The following is a 19,797-nucleotide window of genomic DNA, read 5'->3' on the forward strand; positions in this document are numbered from 1 at the left end:
CAGCATGGAATAAATCTATTTCTTGATATATGCTGTATATGTGCTTTATGGCTTTAGACTCCCCTGTCTGTACAGAACAAATAGGTTTTCACTCATACTAAGAAAAACTTTTTTTTTTTTAGAAGTACACATCACCATATTACAATTACTAACAGGAAGTATACTAAAACTTTTGTTTGTCACGGGAAACTACTGTAAAATATTAAAAGTTCGAGAATCAAGTAAATAACAGTATTATGTTTTCCCAAAGTCCAAGTTCTAAGCAGATCTATTTTATACTATAATAATATTATAATGAAGTATTTCGTAATAAAAAGGTACTACATAATATCTGCAAATTGCCAGTCCAGCTATCCCCGTATACCCTTACGCTGTTGCCGTCTTTTGACTCTCTCTCTCTCTGTCTCCCCCTCCGGTTTCTCTCTTTATTTCTTTTCTCTATTATTTTCCACTCAGTTTCTCGCAGTTTAAAATGGCGGCGTTGAGCAGCGCCGAGTCTCCACCGCCCGTCTTCAATGGAGACGCCATGGACCGAGATCCGGAGCGGGATTCGGGACTGGCCGAGCTGGGTGCGGGGCTCGAACCCATCGGTTCTGGAGGGATTCCCGGGGGACACCAGGACATTCCTGAGGAGGTATGCGGCGGGTACAGGGAACAGGGTGGCTGGGGACTGTCGGGCAGTGTGCGGAGATTTCTGGATGCTGATCTTCAGGAAAGACCGGCTGTAAATATGGATCGTGAGGATGCAGTGCAGGGGAAGGGATGATGCACGAAAATGCACATCGTTATATTTGATATTGAGCGTTTGAAGTAGATGCAATTTCTTTTCCTATCATGTGCTTTTGCATCGGTGATGGCAATTATGTTATTTATATTTCAGTAGTACGGTGCAGTTCCAATGTTTATTACTAGGCCTGCAGATCTCTTTTTTTTTTTGCTTTTTTCCTCATAGCTTGCTGCAGTTGTATTGGCAGGGGGTGTTTTGCGTCTAAGTTGTAGCCTGATGTTTTTTTTTAAATAATTGTTTAACGTACTTGTCTCGTTTAGACCTAAAATGTTACGTATCTCACCTGCCGTATATTTTTATGTAATAATTGTTGCAGTTGGTTATATGTGTTATAAAGATCGTTTAGGCACACGCTCGCACCTTTGGGGGTTTGTTATTCCAATGTTATTGTGGATCTCATAAAGATTTAAAACTGGGAAGCTGTGTTTGTAGTGCATGGTTCCGTTGTGTTGTGGGGAATGTATATATTATTTATGATGCATTTTGAAATATTAACGTGGCCTGTGAGTTATAATGCACAGTTACTGCATATTGTTTTATGAGTGGGATAGGGGCCTCTCTCGCGATCACAGACAGAAATACAGTTTTACGACAAGTGGTAATTGCAAGAGGTAAACAACATTAATATTCGTATTAGTTGTATTTTTATTTTAAATCCTTTTCATATATTTATTATAACACAGAATATGAGCTTTTTTAGTTTGTGATTTTGAGATTCTCCATTAATATTGTTTAGAGACTGTACGTGTAGCTAGAAAATTGCTGATCTTAATAATTGCTTAATATTTATAGTGCGATATCAATGGCACCAGGATAATTTGAGAAGCAAAGCTGTGTTCTTCACTCAGTGCAACAATTACATCCAGTATGTGACAGAAATTATAATCCAGATGGTGACAGCATTCAGATGTATACATACAGTACATCAATTGTATGTTATAATGCAGGCTTTATGTCATTGTTTATTGTGAATACAACTTTTTCAAACATAAGTAATGTATCATCTTGTATCTCATTTTTTTATTTTACTAATAGGTAATAATGCCAGACTCTATAGTATTTAAATGTCAAACTACTGTGTTATGTGAGCATTATCTGTAGGGTTAGAAATTGTGTAACCATATGTACTGTAGAATCTAGTATTTGTAGTTGTGTGTACATATATGATATTTTGACAAAACAATTAGCATTGCTTTAATGTCTTCACTTCAGGTGCATAGGAAGTCAGCATTAAATACAAGAAGTTGCATAGTTTGTCTAGTGCTTGAATTTGAAGTTACTTTTTGGGGTTCTCACAAGAACAGAGGCGCAGGTTGACCAGCATGCATGTTGCCACATTTACAGTGGTTTCACTAACATAAAAAAACATGCTTTTTAATAACACTGCACCAGGAAGCAGTCAGAAACAAACCCTCCATTTCCTACAATGCTGTTCATTAGTTTAAGTGTATTAAGGAAATGTAGAAATAACTCCACATCCTGTGGTTTAACAACTGGGACCAATCATAGAGACATAGGGCACAGCACAAGACAGGCCTGGGGTGACCCATCTCCTGGACAAGATGCCGGTCCTGTGCTGGGCCATGGAGAAAGAGGCTGTTTTAAGAATAACCAGTAAAGCCTAGCCAGCTTGTGTTTGATATGAAACCAAAAAGAGTCAGCAGAAACTGAATACTGGGGAACATGCAAACTACACACGCACAGATGCCTTCCCTGCATTGAATGCACGCTTTTGGTTGTAAGGCAAGGAGCCACTACTTCTGTCAGCAACTGTAGATCTTACCATGTATCTTGGCAGTCCACAAATCAAAATGATGGATTGTTGTGGCATAAGTACAGAAAGAAAAAGTGCTTTGACATTTTTTCCCCCGATACTCTACGGGGATTTCTGAAAGTATCCTGTGTGTAATGTGACAAACCATACATCAAGTTGTTGCATTAAAAACCTTTGATGCGCTGGCATCAGTTCTTAACAGACACATCGTCGTGTGGGTTAAAACTGGACCTTCAGCACATATTAGGAGCATATATTTCTCCCAGATTTCTCACGGCCCGAAATACAAGAAGACGGCATTGTAATGCTGCACAGGCCTCAGAGATTCTAATCTACTACGTCGCTGCAAAAACACATCCTGACAGTTAATAGCGACTGAACTTTCATACACAAGAGCTCATGGATACTGATTTTGCTAATTCCGATATGTCTTTGTATAATTTGAAAGTAAATGGGACTCAGTCATGCTACATATTTCCTGTATTAAAACAGGTTTTATATTAAAAAGGGGAAACGGTGCAATATTAAAATGGCAATACCTGTTCATATTAATCAACTGTTTTAATTATCTCATATAATGAGATAAAAAATAAAAAGTGGCTTCCTGTCCAGGTTGAGAACTTTGTTTTAAGATCACTTTATTATCCATTTACAATTTCTTGCATTAGGAATTTGTCTTTTCGCATACCCCACCTTGCTCTCCATGAGATACGCAGATGGGGAGAGGGAAGCTTGGGGTCAGAGCGCAGGGTCAGCCATTTATACGGCGCCCCTGGAGCAGCTGGGGTAAAGGGCCTTGCTCAGGGGCTCAACAGAGTAGGATTCCTCTGCTGGCTGCGGGATTTGAACCGGCAACCTTCCAGCCACAGGCACAGATCCTTAGCCACAGAGCCACCGCTCTGCCCCTGCCCTGTTTTGAGTCATGTGTCCCAGTATTCAAATGCTCTTGCCTAATGTGAATCTGCGCTGATTGCATATGTGCACGATTGGACCAAGGATGGATGAGTGAGAAGAAGAAAATGCTGCTTTCCATGTCTTTCACTTGTCTGTTTGCACGCTGCTTCTAAGGGACAGAGTACTGAAGGTGACTTTTCTGGTTGCTCACCTTGCCTGCTTTAACAGTATTCACCCCTCTGAAAAGTAGCCCTACTTTGTTGCTGTCTGAGCTTGCACTTGTGAGACTTTTCAGATAGAACTTTCTATTTCAGATACACACCGTCTGCTCCAACCTGCTGAAGTTAAACCTCGCAGACAGTGTGAAATGAACTTTAAAAAAAAAGAAATTGCATGATGATCAGTTGCAAATATCAATCCTATTTTGCTGTGGCAACCTTAAGTAACTTCCACTACCAAAGAATTGTTGAAACTTCACAAAATTAGTGTTGTGGTCTTTTTCTGTGTCATGATCAAAGTGGTTGAACTTGACTTTAGAGAAAGTGTGTCCAAGCTCCCTCAGATAGGTATTGAATTTCAAACCACAACTCATGTAGTGACATGACAAATCAACCATGAAGAGCAGGGAGCTTTAGAAACAAATCAAGGTTAAATTTGTAGAGAAGCATGGATTCGAAGGAGGCTTATCACTTTGAGTACGATGAAGTTATTAAGAAGTAGAATATGCATCTTACCACCTCGATCAGTCAGCAGAAAAATTGATTGGGAACATCACTGTGAAGTCAACAGTGACTTTGAAAGTTTTGCAAGGTCTTGAGATGGGTCTCTTACCATCTCATGCATCATAGTGTCATATACATACTGTTCACGAGGAATGACAGCAGCCGAAAGCTTGGGAGAAATTAGAATCGTTTATTGTGATGTGGAGATTTGGCGTAACCCGCTTGGCTCAGGGCCAACCTCCCGGCCGTTGGACGGGGAGGATAGGACCCCCATGCGACCAATGGGGTAGCTGCAAAGGTGGAGAGGGGGTGGGGGAGGGATGCAGAAAACGAACGAGGAAGAGGAGAGGGTGACGTTTGATATTTATGGAGACCGGTTGCTTACGTCGGGATTAGTGAGAATTGCAGCAGCTGTGTCGAATGAGCGCGGCTGCCTTCATTCCTCCCGAACTTTCATTAAAAACTCCATTTCATACATTGACAGCCCAATGCAAATCAGATTTATGGCAAGAAAGCTTTTACTCAAAAAGACTGACCTTAAATTGCATGTGAGATATACCGCAGACGTGACAGAAGGGTTTATGGTCAGACCAGACAAAAATAGAACTTTTTGGTCAAAAATGCAAAGTGTTTTGTCACAAACCCAACTCAGCATGTCACCCACTCGGCGTCATTCCCAGCTGGCATCAGGGTGGTGGCAGCATCGTATAATAGCGACACTTCTCATCAGCAGGGACAGGGAAAGCAAAGTTCATCAGAGAGGAAATCCTGCTGGAGTCACCCACAATTCGAAATATTCCTGCAGTGCTGGAGAGGTGGCCCAGTCAAAGTCTGGACTTGAATCCCACTGTGAGAAGCTGGCAGAGACCTATTCAAAATTACAGAAAGCTAAAACCGCTGCCAAAATTGCTTCTACCAGTTACTGACATGGGGGGACTGAATACTTATGTAAATGGTAAATTTAATTTCATATGTGTTTTAGTGGTGGTAAATGTCAGTTTCACATATAACAGAGTTCAATGTGACCATCATTTTGAATTAAAGTTAGGTCTAATTATATATATATAGTAATTAACATTATTGGCAGGTGGTGAATGCTATTGCCAGGCCTTGTATGGAACTTTGCCATATAGACCTGGTGTAAAAATATAACTAAAACAAACTCTCATCAGTGAAAATTCAGCACTTTCACAAACCAAATATATACAGTAAGTAGAGCTGGGTGATAATTCGATAATGATAATATCGCGATATAATTTCCCTCGATATAATTTTAAAAAAAGTTTGATAAATGTTCGATATATATGTTTATGCTTTGCGCACAAAATACTGCGTGAGTGCGCGTGTATGTTGCAGACCGGGCAGCTAACAGATTTGTTTAATGTTTCTGCTGTTTGGCAAGTGTTTGTTGTGTTATTAAAATAAAGAGTTGTTTAATTTACCAATTAACTGTCTGGTTTCTTCAACTTTCACCCAGGAGAAAAAAATCTGCCTTTAAACTTGAAAGAAACTATGATTTGACATTTATCGTGATAATTATTGATATCAACTGATATGAAAATTTTTATCGTGATAATGTTTTTGGCTATATCGCCCAGCCCTAACAGTAAGTATGTATTCTGTAGTACAAAGGCAATAGAAGTGATTCTGATTCAAATGTATTTGCCCAGTTGCACTTTGAAAATAATGTCCTGATTTGATCTTGAAATGTCTGTTCAAGGACTTAATTATTTGATAAATTGGAATTAGTTCGAATACATCTTGATGATCAATATAGTTAAGCAGACCATAGCATAATCTAGTACTTAAGAGGTTCAACCTCTTTAGTATTGTATTTTTAATAAAAAGTGTATATAATTGATAACTGACATTTTGTCAGCTCCTTCAATCAATATAAAAAACATGTTATATTACTTTTTAATTATGGGTTTTTATGATATTTAATATGAATAACATGCTTGTGTTACAGATGATGAAATTGAAGCCTACCTATATAGAGAGCATACTGATGGAATTAATCTGAAACATACTGTATCTGCAAAAGTACCGTTTTAACACTTCATCACAATTTTTCATTAAAATGGTCAACTCTTTTTGTCCAATCTGCCGAATATCAGTGTGAAGGTGTTCAGAGGTACTTGACAAAGTGAGAGAGGTGTCTTTACAGACTTATCTACAGGCACACAGTACAGTACCTTTCTCAGTAAAACACAGCTGCAGTTTAGTTATAGAATTTACATCAAATCTTAGACACTCCTGCGGTTTTGACATGAGCAGAAGAAAAGATCAGACAGTTAAATGAGTGTTTTTTCTTCATCCGTAAGATCACAACTTCAAATTGTTTAAAATTTCAGTCTGTGAACAAAGGAATTACAAGTAATAGTAATTACTATTACAAAATGCAAAACCATACAAAAGCTTTTACTAGGGAATGAAAAGGGAATTCAGTGTACCCCATGGAAACCACAGAAAAAAAATAGTTGATTCACCACTGGTCCAGTACACTGGTCTGTCTTTAATTTTTGTCCTGTGCTTTAAGGAGATGCACTAAATCTGCTAAATTACTGGTTTTGCATTTGATGCTTGAATTTATATAGGTTTAATTTTCTTTTTCTAGTTTCTTTGTCTTTTAAGTATTTTTATTTCATGTGAATTGGTTTTCACTTAACTTTAGCCTCATATCGCTACAGCAGGGTTGGTGTGGTATTAGTCTGGTTGTCTGGGTTAATTGGTGGATCGTCAGCAGTTCTTGCTTGGCGTTTACATTTCCTTGCCTCCATCTGAAATCCTGTTCAAGCCTTGCTTCTGTGTCTTTTCACTTGTTCAAGTCGCCTTTCGACTTTGCCTTACATTTTAAATCCTCTTTTGCTGTCTACTTCTTTATTTTCTAGGGCACGAGCTTTCGTGTCTGGGTCACTATTAATTGTCTACTGCCTGTTCCTCTGATACTCCCTATTCCTCCTTCTTTGTTGTTCTAGTGAAAGCTTTGCTATGCCAATTACTGCCTGAAGCAGATGTTCACTTGTGTGACACCTGTCTGCTCTGGCCAGCCTCTATAACGCACAAAGTTTGTTTTCTCACTTGAAGGGATAACATAATTGTGTGATCTCTTCAAATGAAGATATGAGTTTGTGAATTAATAGCAAATTCCATGCTATCTTAATAAAATAGTGCAAAAAGCTGCCCTGCCCATTTCCCCCACCCCGCCCCCACATACTTTATAAAGGGAAAATGTCAAAAAATCTGTTTCACTGAATGATAATCGATAGTATGGCACCTAATACGATGTGTAGCATTGCTTATATGGTAGGACTGTAAGTATATATCAGCTTTTACTCCTGCCAGAATTATGATTTTTTTTCCCCTTTTTGCTGCAGTCAGTGACAGACCTAGACTTGAAACGTTGGTTCAGTTGTTCATTGGGAAATGAACTGTCACAATACCTGAGTGAGACCACTATACTCCTGTAACTACCAAATCTGAGAGACCAAGTACCAGTGTTCCAAAATGTCAGAGACTTTTTACAGGTCACAGGTGTTCAGTAAATTGATGTATAGTTCATTTTTCTTAGATTATTTTTTTCATTAAATGAATAGTGCCTCTTTAGTGTAAACAGAGATCTTTCAGTTGTTTGTGTTCATCTCTTGTTGATAACAAGGTCACAGATTGGGTAGGATAGATCTGCCGTCAGTAGGGAATGGATGGCAGCAGTTTAAAGACATTGTGCTTGAAGCACAGACCATTCATCCAATGAGCAAACACAGCAAAAGCAGGAAAGTAGCAGAAAGAACAGTATAATATATCAAATAAAAAACACAGTAAAAGAAAGCATTTCCTAAAATGGTTAAAAATAACAGGATCTGGCTAAAGAAAATGAGTTCAATTAACTGCAAGCACAGTTCAAGAAATGTTACTAGAAAACCCAGGAAAGAAACAAGAATAATGCAGAGGAAGCAAAAATGTATTTCCGTATTACCAGAGCAAAAGAACAGTAAAGGATAAAGTGATAATGAAAGGAAACTTTTAGATAATGAAAAGGGAAATGGCTGACGTAATAAATGAATATTTCACTCAAGTGTTTACCAAGGAAGAAATCTGCCACATGCCTCGGGCTAAGGAAAGACAGAGTTCTCTATTATGCCTAATATTAGAATACAAGAGGCAGAAAAACAGGTGCTTCTACAGGTAATAGCAGCTCTTAACATACTGTAAGTCTTCAAGGCCTGATGGTATTCTACCAATTGTACTTAAGGAAACAAGATGTTATTCACAAGCTATTAGCAGAGCTCTTCCAGCATTCTCTCAAGTGGGTAATACCAAGTGACTGGAAAATTTGCTAGCATTTTGTCCATTAATAAAAGAGGTAAGAAAACTGAGTTAATTAGTCATAGACCAATAAGTCTTTCATGTAAAAGAAGTATGCTTATGAAAACCATTTGTATCGCAGTGAAATTGGAGGTACACATTTTTGCCTCTAAAACACTGGTTTCTTTCACGAAACAACTGGATGAGATCGCTAAAATTATTAGGGAGTAGCAACCAAACAGGCTAGATGAACCAAATGACTTCATCTTGTTTGTGACCTTTGTTATGTTTTTGTTATTTTATTAAGGATTGTCATCGTGCATTTAGAAAGGTAGAACTTGCCTAACTTACTTTTGGGAGTTCTTTGATAAAGTAATGGAAAGGCTTTTAAAGTTAATGAAGTTCCTCATTAACGATTTTCTGTTTATGGTGTGAGACATTCAAGGACATGCATGTATTTGGATTAAGAATTGAATAATGGATAGAAAACAGTACACATCGCCAGCAGCTGTATCACCCTGAACCTTCAATTGGCAACCCACTGAAGCTCAGCAGGTGTGAGCCTGGTCAGTACTTGAATGGGAGACCTGTTGGGGAAAAATTAAGGTTGCTGGTGGAAGTGGTGTTAGTGGGGCCAGTAGGGGGCGCTCACCCTGCGGTCTGTGTGGGTCTTAATGTCCCAGTATAGTGATGGGGACACTATACTGTAAAAAAAGGCGTGGTCCTTCGGATGAGACATACACCGAGGTCCTGACTCTGTGGTCATCAAAAATCCCAGGGTGTTTCTTGAAAAGAGTAGGGGTGTTACTGTGGCATCCTGGCCAAATTTCCCATTGGCCTTTATGAATCACGGCATCCTAATAATCCCTGACTCTGAATTGGCTTCATTACTCTGTTCTCAGCACTGACTGTAAAAAAATGTAAAAGTTTTAAAAAAGCAAGTAGATCAATTATTTCACCAATTGAAATTGCAGATGTAGAACTTGGCTCTTCCACCTGGACTATGGTGAGTAACCACTGATCGGGAGTCTGTTATAGTTAGTAAACTAGTCAAGTTCACATGTAGTACCACGACTAGCAAACACTGGAACAGCTCCAAACGAACTTCAGACTGAGTAAGATTAAAGATTGGACAAATATCTGGCAGGTGGCAATTACTGTATGGATGGATGCAGAGTGGTATGTAGAGGTAATGCAGACATATGCCATAATATCAAATGTAAAATGTGTTGTTAAACATTCTATGTCTTTATGCTGACACCTCATTTTTCATCCTTAAGCAATGTGGGGACATTTAACACAGAAAGTTATAAGTAAAGTAATTTAACTTGTGGAGAAGGACAAGACACATGGCCACAGAACTCCTTCTTGCATTAACGTCCTGTCAGGTTTTGAGTTGACTTTCCAATCCTTCTGCTTATTTTCAAGACTCTCGATGGGTTAGCCTAACAGTATCGAGGTGATGTGTTACATGTGCCATTGTGACCTTTGCCCAACCAATTACTGAATGTGTGTTTCTGTTGTTCATCTACACTATAGTTTTCTCAGGGTCTTTTGTTGCTCAGAGCTCTCTAGCTTAAAAGCTTTTTTAGAAAGGCATTTCTGTGTTTGTATTATTTTCTGTGTGTATTTTATTATGTAATGTTTTAGCTTCGATGATTTAGATTAGTATATTATTAGGATTTCATATATTCCTTTTAAAGGCACTATACAAAATAGTTTACCATCATGAAATTAGCATCCTGATCTGTGAGTCAAAAGAACGTCAGTCACTATTGTGGTTTAATAGTGCAGTACAGGTTTTCTCAGGCAGTTTGATTCAAAGCAAGGCAGTTGTGAACGGAAATCACTTTGGAATAGTGGTTCAGTGTGCTTTATGTCTATGCCACAGCTGGACGTATACTAAATGTTTTTTGCACTGCCAGCATTGAGCTATCATGCTGTGTCATCTATTTCTAAAATGGGCTTGAGGGTTGTATTTTGCCTTTAAGCCAACTTTTAATTAGAATCAAACTGAAATTTACATTGGTGCAAGCAATTATTCATTTTACAATTTTCAGTATTGCTTGGTGTGTTTAATGCAGGATATGGGGTGTGAATTTACAGAAGCTTTTCACTAACTGTATTGCGTTAAGTACTCTTGAATACATTTTTAAGTGAATGTGTGTTAAGTCATTTTACTGCAGGAAAGAAAACCACATTATAATGTTGATCCAAAGATAATATTTTTCAGCAGTAAAATAGCTCAAAACATAGCTTTGATAAAACAGTGTTTTCCACAAAAAAATAGAACTCATAGAATAGACAAATTGTCCTAGGCTTTCATTTCTTCAATGTTTCCTTCTCACAACCTGATCTAAGCTCTTACTTGTCAGATCTTAGTAATTAAGTAAGATTAGGCCTGGTCAGTACTGGGATGGGAGACCTCTAAAAAAACCAGGGTGCTATTGTAAGTGGTGTTGGTAGATTAGTAGGTGGTCCTCTGGACGATGATTCCAAACCAATTAAAGTACCAACCTTGTGATGATAGAGTTCCTGACTACCTTTGATCTTTAAAGATTCCATGACATTGTTAGAATGGGGGTATTATCTAAGATTCCCAGCAAAATTTCACAATCTGGTTTCACTAAACCCCCCCTTATTTCTGTTAGTGAAGTAATCTTTCACCTCTCCACTTGAACTACAATGTGCTACATATTGACTTCTGCTCATCGCCCTGGTGGATATACCTATGTATTTAAAGGGCATTGTTAGTCTTTACATTGATTATTTAATGGATTCTAAACTCTATTATGACATGAAGCAGCACATGTATGTACAGCGTGCTCCACAAGCTTGCCACTTGTCTCTAAAACACAGCTCATGGATTTGGAAGGCTGAGTGGGGGCCAGGTTGTGAGAACACTGATGATGCTTTCTCCGTTGATAAGGACTCTTCCCTGATACTCATTCCTCAGGAATCTGTGTAATGAGTGAGATAGAAGTGGCATTTGGCCCAGTTCAGCTGCATTCCAAGGGCAGTGACATGCTGCAGTAAGCACTGGTTTCAGGAGAGGAGTACAGTCACACATTCCAGTTGTAGTGGTTTGATGGGTTTACTGAGACAATTATTAATTGTAGCAGTAATCACGAGGTTGTTCGTTGGGGCTTTTAGAAAATCAATCGTCAGAACAACTAACAACGCACACACACGGGTTCAATACACGAGATACATTTATTAATATAAACTGTGCACCAAACATATACTAGTCTGCCTGGATACGAGCGGCAGACCTTACTGTGAGGGTTATCAATATACAAGGTATATAATCTCGAAGAGATGCAAACACAAAGAGATACACAACAGAGAATATATGTCAATATATATCGTTCGGTTACCAAATCGCTAATCAGTGTTATTACCCACTGTTACTCTAAACTCGTAAGTAAATACATTACTCATGAATTAAATTGATAACAACTTGTGTTGAGGTACAATTGAATTCTCGAGACGCAATGTAGAACATGGGGTTTACTTATCCACTGTGTATGGATTTGGAATTTCCCGGCACGAACACCAAACCAGCTGACAGGCTCTGTTGCAGCCTCTGTTCCAGCGGTTGTCCAATGGGCGTTGTGTCGGCGTCCTCTGGCTACCGGCCAACCAGTCGAGGTGCAGCTCGGAGTAGGACGGGCGGAGGAATCTAACTGCGGCGCGCAGGGCAGTCGTTGCTCCGAGGGGATCTACCAGCAGTCCGGCTGGCTAGTAGAAAGTCTCTATGCACAGAGTGTGACCGCGAGTCCTCACAAGTCACTCTTTTGCCTGGGAAGAAGCTGGTTCGTTCCCGGTCCAGCGCTGCTTCTGAATAAGCTATTCAGGTTGTCGACGAGGGTCCAACTGTAGGCTGCCGTTGATCAAGCGGAGCATTCATGTTAGTAGAATTCTGAGTACGTACGGGATCCTCGGCCTCGCGCTTAGAACAAAGTCCAAGTCCTTTTGCAGACAACAGCAGTTGTCACGTGATTGTCTCTGAGGATAGGCGAAAATGGCCAAGGAGGGCCCCGATCTGAGCTTGCGCTCCCTTTTTGATCAAGACCCAGATGTGTGCTGATTGGTTGAGAGTTTGGCGGGCATTGGAGACCCACGTGGTATTACCACACCCTGCCAGTCCCTGATTGGTTGGTCAAGGTGAGATATAAGTCACTTACTCTTGACACTTAGGAATGCAGTCCAGATGTCCATTCGGCACTCCCTAGACTGATAGGCGCCAATGGATGACCATTGATCATGATAGCCAGGCTTAGCTAATTGCATCCCCATCTGGGAGCTTGTTTCTTATCAAAAGAAAACATCTTAAATCAGCCTGCATGAATTCTTTCTCTGTGGCTGCACCACAGAGATGGAGGGTGAGATGGGGCCTCCTTTAGGAGCATACCAACGCTTAATTCTGTCTTATTAACAAGCATTGCCGCTACACAGTCATCTACTTGATGGAATATTTCTGCCTTGGAAGTAGAGAGAAAAGGTTGTGCTGGGTCTAGTCCAAAAAGGAAGTTCCTTAAATCCATAGGATTATAGTTCAAAGCACAGTGATCTTTGTGTCAGATCTGACCTTTGTGTTTACACAGTGGAAAATATGTTTCTCTGGGGTTTTCTCTTGTGAATCAGTCCACTTGACACCGACATGACATAATGGAGAGACAAGTGAAAAAAGGCTTCATAACAGCATTAAAGTAAGTGGAATGTTGTGTAAGAAACATTAGATGTAGAAAATAAGAAAAGGGGTAAAAAGTACAGCATAGTTTATATAAGAATAAATGGAAGATTGTTAAATGTATAAGATGTTAGTGTGCACTAAGACAAACTGGGAACCTTCTGCAGAAGCACACTATAGTTGTGATTGATGGAGGAGGTCAGCACATCACATCCTTCCTCCAGATTTTGGTTAACACTTTGATTTCGGAGAAATTGGGGTTGTTTTTAGTGTTTTGTGCTGTTGTAAGCAAATTGTAGGCTTACAGAATACTTACTGAGCATCAAACAAAACTACTTTATGCGTATATTAAAAAATAAAGCGTGTATGTTTTAGATTCTGATTAAACATTTTTGGTATTGTTCTGATTAATTGGCCGTTCCTAACTGAATATAATGCACTCAGGTGACTTTGGCTGTTGCATAAGAACTAATCACCTCATTACTAAGAGTGCCTATTAGGCACATGATTTAATCTGTAGCATGTCTAGCCTGATTTAAGCCAAGAAAAAAAAACACAGAAAGGAACCTATCTCTGCCACATCAAGAGAATAATGCCTTTGTGAAGTCAGTTCTGTTACTTGCTGTGTGTGGTGTTCAAAGTTAGCAAATTCACAGGACATTATATCCTGTGAATGATAACCTATGACCTGAGAGACCAGCTCTCTTAACACATGTTATGGCACCTTACCAAGATTGATGAGGGAGCGCCAAATGTGATGATCAAGGCAGGAGTGTCTGGTCACTATAGAACTTCCCCTGTTGATGGAAGACTGAATGCACAGCACCGCATTAGCCAAGTCCTAGGACATCACCTGCCGCCCTGCCTGCGGGCTCACCCTGAAGTGACAGTGTTGGAGCTGGACAGTGCACATCATGCCCCTTATCAAGAGAACAGTGCCTTTGGCGTGTTGGAAGCTAGACTAATTCACTTCAGGTGGGCCTGCCTGTGGTGGAGCAGAGTCCTCTTTACTAGCAAATCAAGGTTTTGTGTAGACCTCCCTAATGTACAGTGGAATACAAATGTCTACACACCCTTATTGAAATTTCAGCTTTTGTTGATGTAAAGGGTGAATTAAAGACAAATCACGTCAGATCTTTTTTTCCCCACCTTTAATAAAATCTTGTAGCCAGCAATATTTAAGTGAAAAACAAATGGATCCTTTTAAGGAAAAATAATAAAAAAAAACTTTAAATACCTTGCTTTTAATTTTGATTACTACTTTAAAATTTTACAGATAGTGACATCTGCATTTGAATAAATCTCAAAGGTTTTGTATACGGGGTCAGAGATTTTGAACACTGATGGTGAAATCGCCATGTTTCAGGATATATTTGACATGGGAACATCTTTGTTGATATAGCAGAAAGGCATCTGTTTACATTCATCTTTTTCGTTTCCTGCATGTCTTAGTTATATCAAATATGTATCCTGACTGCTATGTGTTTAAGATTAATTGATTAATAAAAATAGGTAAGCTAATTACATTGCTTTATTGCTGTTCAGAAATAGTCATTAGGTTTTAAGGAAATTTGCTAATGTCATGAAGAGTTCACATTGCACACAAAAGTGCACAAACATGTTGCACATTCTGTTTCTCTTGTGCCATTTTACTGCATTATCAGCAGTAGCTTTGTACATTATGAAGTCTTCCTTTCCTGCTTTTAGAACATTTTAAAGCCTGGTATTTGTATAATTTTGTATTGTGTATTTGAAGATTCTTACTTTACTAAATGTGGTATTCTGCATATTTGTGTGATTTCTTTTTCTTCTTGAATAAGAGCATCGACATAATGCCTGCGTTGATTGAAAGCCAGCAATCCATTGGAATGGCATGTGATTTGAATATAGTAAGAGTTGAGGGTGAAGAAAGGGTAAAGGTAAGGTTTAAAGCAATGCAAAGGAGCATGGTTTAATTTCACTGTTAACTGGAAATTCGAGGTAAGGGCTTGGGTATAATTCAGCTCAAGTACATGGTCAGCAGACCAGAGATCTCAAAATCCTACAAAGCCATCCCCAGCTTTGTCAGAGGCATGAAAGGGAACAGTTAAAATACAGTTAATAACAGTTAATAAACGCAACAGTTCATATCTTAATACATAATTCGTAAAACATTTCTACTTTTGTACCTGCAGATCAAGCTCGGTTATTTAGAGTAAATTATGTTGTTGTTAACTGTAAGGAAAACTATCATAGTAAATTCTGCAGGTTTGTAACTATACTAAATTTGACTGTGATAGGCTGTCATTTTGGTAGCATTTCATCTAGTTGATTTATTTTTTGATTGGGGTCCAGATGTCTCTATTAAATTGTCTGGAAATAGTTTTGCTAGCAATAAAATGATAAAATCAGCACCTAGAGATCCTGCATTCACTCACTAAAATAATAGACCCACCAGTGGGTTGCAAGAACAACTAGAACAAGTTCTTGAATTTTCACATTTTTAAAATATTTATATAGCCTGCTCCTGTATTTCGCTTGTAATCTGATTTTCCTAGCGAGACAGGCTTTAATTGAGGTTGCATTGAGGGCAATGGTGCCCTGGATTGAACTGCAGATGACAAAGGCTCTGGCTGTTCGCAGTGACAATGAGAGCTGAGCAAGGTTTTGTCCAGTGAGAGCATCTCTTCTGAAGCCAGCTGTGCTCTGCCTGCTTGAGAGTCTTTTTAGGGTTCCTAACTCGTAATACCCTTGCCAGGAAATGTGGAATTAATAAGGTGGTTCAGAAAAGGAGAAATTAGTGGAAGATGCTCAAATGTAATAAACTCCACCCTTTTTTCCTGTGACAGTTTAAATATTCAACCCCGCAAATTTTATTTGATGCTGTATAAAATTCCAAAAGATAAACTCTTTATGAGATAAAACTGCTCTATGACAAAATTGATATTGAGAAGCACTAACCTAGTTTTACTTCCCGTAATAAGGTTAATATTATTGCTGATGATAATTTGTACTCGGTACAAACTGTGCAGCTTGTTTAATCCTAGCTACCTTTAGTTACCTTTAATGATCAAAAAGCTCAAATGAATTTGACATCCAGGTCAGGTTCCTTGTAACAGACCTTATACCATCACACCAGCTGTTACACGAATATCCCCTGATTGCCTCTATACCTGCACATGAACTGGTCATTTTTATAATTTGTGCCCAGTTATTTGACGGCCCTCTGCATCACTCTTTGCAGTAGAAAGGAACTTCGCAACAGTCCTAGCGTGGTGTCTACTAAGGGGCTGTTCAAGACGAATTCACGTGGTATATCGTACATGTGAAGGGGCTTGGGAGCCTGAGACTGCAAACATGAGGGCTAGAGAACAGTGGAGGCAGCTTTAATCAAAAACGAATCCACCTCACTGTTTAGGACATCCAGCCAACCCGCAGCGGGCCTGTTTAAAAACTCTATCCTGCCTGTGCAAGTGCACGAGACGGCAACAATTCATTTGTCAAACTTGTATAACTGAAGACATAGCGCTTCCTCGATCTGATCACTCGGAGGAAATCCGAGGTGCTGCTGTTGGACCAGCAGGCCGCTGCCTTGCTGTACAGTGGGGCTGCTGGCGCATAATGGTTGCCGCATGCCAGCCAGGTGGGTGTAGCTCTTCAGTGGGGGGTGAAGTGGATTCCATCTTCTACGTAAAGCGCTTTGGGGTCCATCAGGATGAAAAGAGCTGGAGAAATAGAGGCTGTCAATTTTATTGTTATTATTACCGACCATTGCATTTAATTTAGGTAAATTACGTAGTTATCGCACTCCTTTAGAGAAATCGATGGATTATTGTATGGACATGTTTTAACTATTTCTGAGTCTGGCTGGCTAAGTTCATTTTATTCTGAGTTTTTATTAAACTAGATTCTGTTATTTGTAAAGATAAACACTGATACCAAATTCCTGCAACAGATACAAAAGTGTCTGAGCTCGATGTTGAATTTGACACCTTGCTATCGTTTCTAGGATTGTACTGTCTCTATTTGCTGTAATAGGTTCTTTGGTACATTGTTATTCAGTTAAATAAAAATGGTTTTATTCACCATTATTGCTTTTTCATGGTCTTTATAGTTAAATATTCCAGTATCACTTTGCAGTGTTTTAGCAAAGAGCAGGTATTAAGTAATGCTCCAGTGTGCCAAGCTCCCTGTGATAACACACAAAATACTTTGGTCCTGAAAAGAGCATTATAACTAGGTTAAGATGTACTTGATTTCCTAATTATGAAATTGGGGCATTCTACATTGAGTATTGCAGTATTGCCATATTTTCTTATGAAATATTGTGACATTTAAAAAAGCTTTGTGAAACCAGTGATATATTAGTCAGTCATTGTACATTTACTGCTCTGAAAATGGCAACATTTTTGAAAGGATTCTATTAGAATTAGAATTGCCTTTCAGGTGGAAAAAATTGATACATTTCAAGAGAATGTCATAAGTCAGTCAGAGAGGGTATGTATAGTAATAGTGAGCAATGACTAAGGTCAGCAGTGGATTAGTATGTTAATTCTTCGCTAAACAAATTTAAAAATATTCTAAGGAATAGAATATGAGTTATTAAAAATATATTTTTATAAAATATACTTGAGTTTTTCCTTTCTGTTTTTAGCATTTTGGCAGAATTCTTCTGTTAAGATTGAACTTTTGCGTAGAATTATTCTTTCACTTTTAAAAATAGCGTGACCTCAGTGACAGTTTTGGATGTGCAGTATCAGCTTGATAAAGAAATGTGCCGAGTGCTGTTGGCTAAGCAGTTTTTTCAATCTCCGATGTTTCCTTGGCAGTGGACCTCTTAAATCGTGTGCTCAATTGGTTCACAGTGATTATCGCACGGTACACGGGATACTATCCTGTGTCTTCTTGGTTTTTATTTCATCATAATAAAACGGTCCTTCAGCACATAAAAGCACACGTAGCCTTTATTTTCTGAATTCACACTTTTTTTAACTGATTTTTTTTTCACTGAAACAATCTTTTTGGGGGAAAAAAAGAAAAACGTGGATGGAATATTCTACTTTTTTGTATTCTCGGAGTTGCTTCAGACTCTAGGCTCAGTAATAACTGGGAGGTTGTGGGTTCATGTTAGAGCCCTGCAGGGGCACTGGGATTCCTCAGGACATAACCTGATTGGTGAGTGGGCATGGGGCATTTTGTCTGTGTTGCAGACGGGCATGGGGCATTTTGTCTGTGTTGCAAGTGGGCATGCATTTAAGTGTACATTAAATATGTAAAATTCCTAATTAGCAGTTTCATGTGCTTTTTGGTTAGATTTACCTACAATTCTGTAGTAGCCAATATCATTCCCGTATTATTAATCGGAGTAAGAGTGAAGGGCTGGTCCTGTAGGATTTGATATATGCTACTGTGTGAGCAGTCGCAATTTCTTGCAGGAGCGTTGGGATTGAGTTAGAGAAAATAGTCCTGCTCAGGGCTGTAGTTCACATTCCTGCTGCTGCATTGCTCTTTGTACCCTTTGAGTAATTGTAAGGTCTATTAATGTAATTTTTATCCAAACCCACAACTAAATAATTATTCTGCCAACGATGATTCATAGTGCCTGCACAGAATACAAGTTCAGTTTTTTCAAATATGATCAATTGTTTTGCCTGGTCATTAGACCTAAATCTGACCCTTAGTAATTATTACTTGTGCTGGTATTTTCCTTGGGTCAGTACGCAGTGAGTCCTGTGTGGATTGCTTAAACCACACAATCAATTAATACAGAAAATACACCTGATCTTTCTCGTAGAGTTGAGGGCATCAAGTTAAACACAAAGTTGATGTAGACTTGGGTAAACACAGTAATCTCATATAAGATGGGAGGAAACGACCATGCACAGATTTATATTGAAATAATGTTTATTAGGAAGATGGGATGCATCCTAGTAACTTTGTGCTAGAAATGCTCCGAAATTGGCCACTGGCATAAAGGAATGGTAGAGGAACCATGTACAGAAACAAACTCCTTACCTGGGAATGCATGTGCATCATCTTTGTGGGGTTTTTGCTGCTGTTGGTCTTCACTGCATACCTTTGAAAGCACTGTGTAACAGCACATGGAGTACTTAATTTTTTATTTTTGAGTGGTGCTATCTTTACTATGCATCTCTATCTCTTAAGTATTGAGTAATAAGGACTGACTGCTTGTACTCAGGTGACTGTGTATTTAAATAATTGTTGGGAATTATTTAACTCAAACGCGAAGAAAAGTTATATCAGTGCCCTCATTATTAGGAGCACATTTATAAGTGGTTCATACTTTGCAGTGCAGATTTGAATCTTAAGCAAGGTCGGCCAGTTTAGTTTTGGTGCATCTTTGATTGGCAACCCTTGTGTGTGCGTTTGCAGTCCTATTCCGAGCATGGGCTCTGCACTGGAGAGTTCCAGTAAGTGAGCTTAGAAGAGTGCCTGCACAGGACAAGATAATAATTATTATAATAATAATTGCTTACACTTATGTAGCACCTTTCTGGACGCTCCACTCAAAATGCTTTACAGGCAATGGGGACTCCCCTCCACCACCACCACCACCACCGCCAATGTGCAGCAGCCATAGTGCGCCAGAACGCTCACCACACTCCAGCTATCAGTGGGGAGG

The 19,797-nt window shown here is 39.0% G+C and overlaps 1 protein-coding gene across 2 annotated transcripts in view; it reads left to right on the forward strand.

Annotated features, from left to right (window-relative positions):
• Positions 1–431: 431 nt before the first annotated feature.
• Positions 432–19,797, forward strand: part of braf (B-Raf proto-oncogene, serine/threonine kinase) — a 46,487-nt gene continuing 27,121 nt past the window's right edge. For both annotated transcript variants that reach the window (XM_088644688.1, XM_088644689.1), the window contains exon 1: positions 432–634. In XM_088644688.1, coding sequence (XP_088500814.1) covers positions 473–634 — 162 coding nt within the window. In that variant the 5' untranslated portion in view covers positions 432–472. The remainder of the gene's footprint in view (positions 635–19,797) is intronic.

Source organism: Lepisosteus platostomus, chromosome 9 (genome assembly GCF_059453375.1).
Source record: "Lepisosteus platostomus isolate fLepPlt1 chromosome 9, fLepPlt1.hap1, whole genome shotgun sequence".
NCBI lineage: Eukaryota > Metazoa > Chordata > Actinopteri > Semionotiformes > Lepisosteidae > Lepisosteus > Lepisosteus platostomus.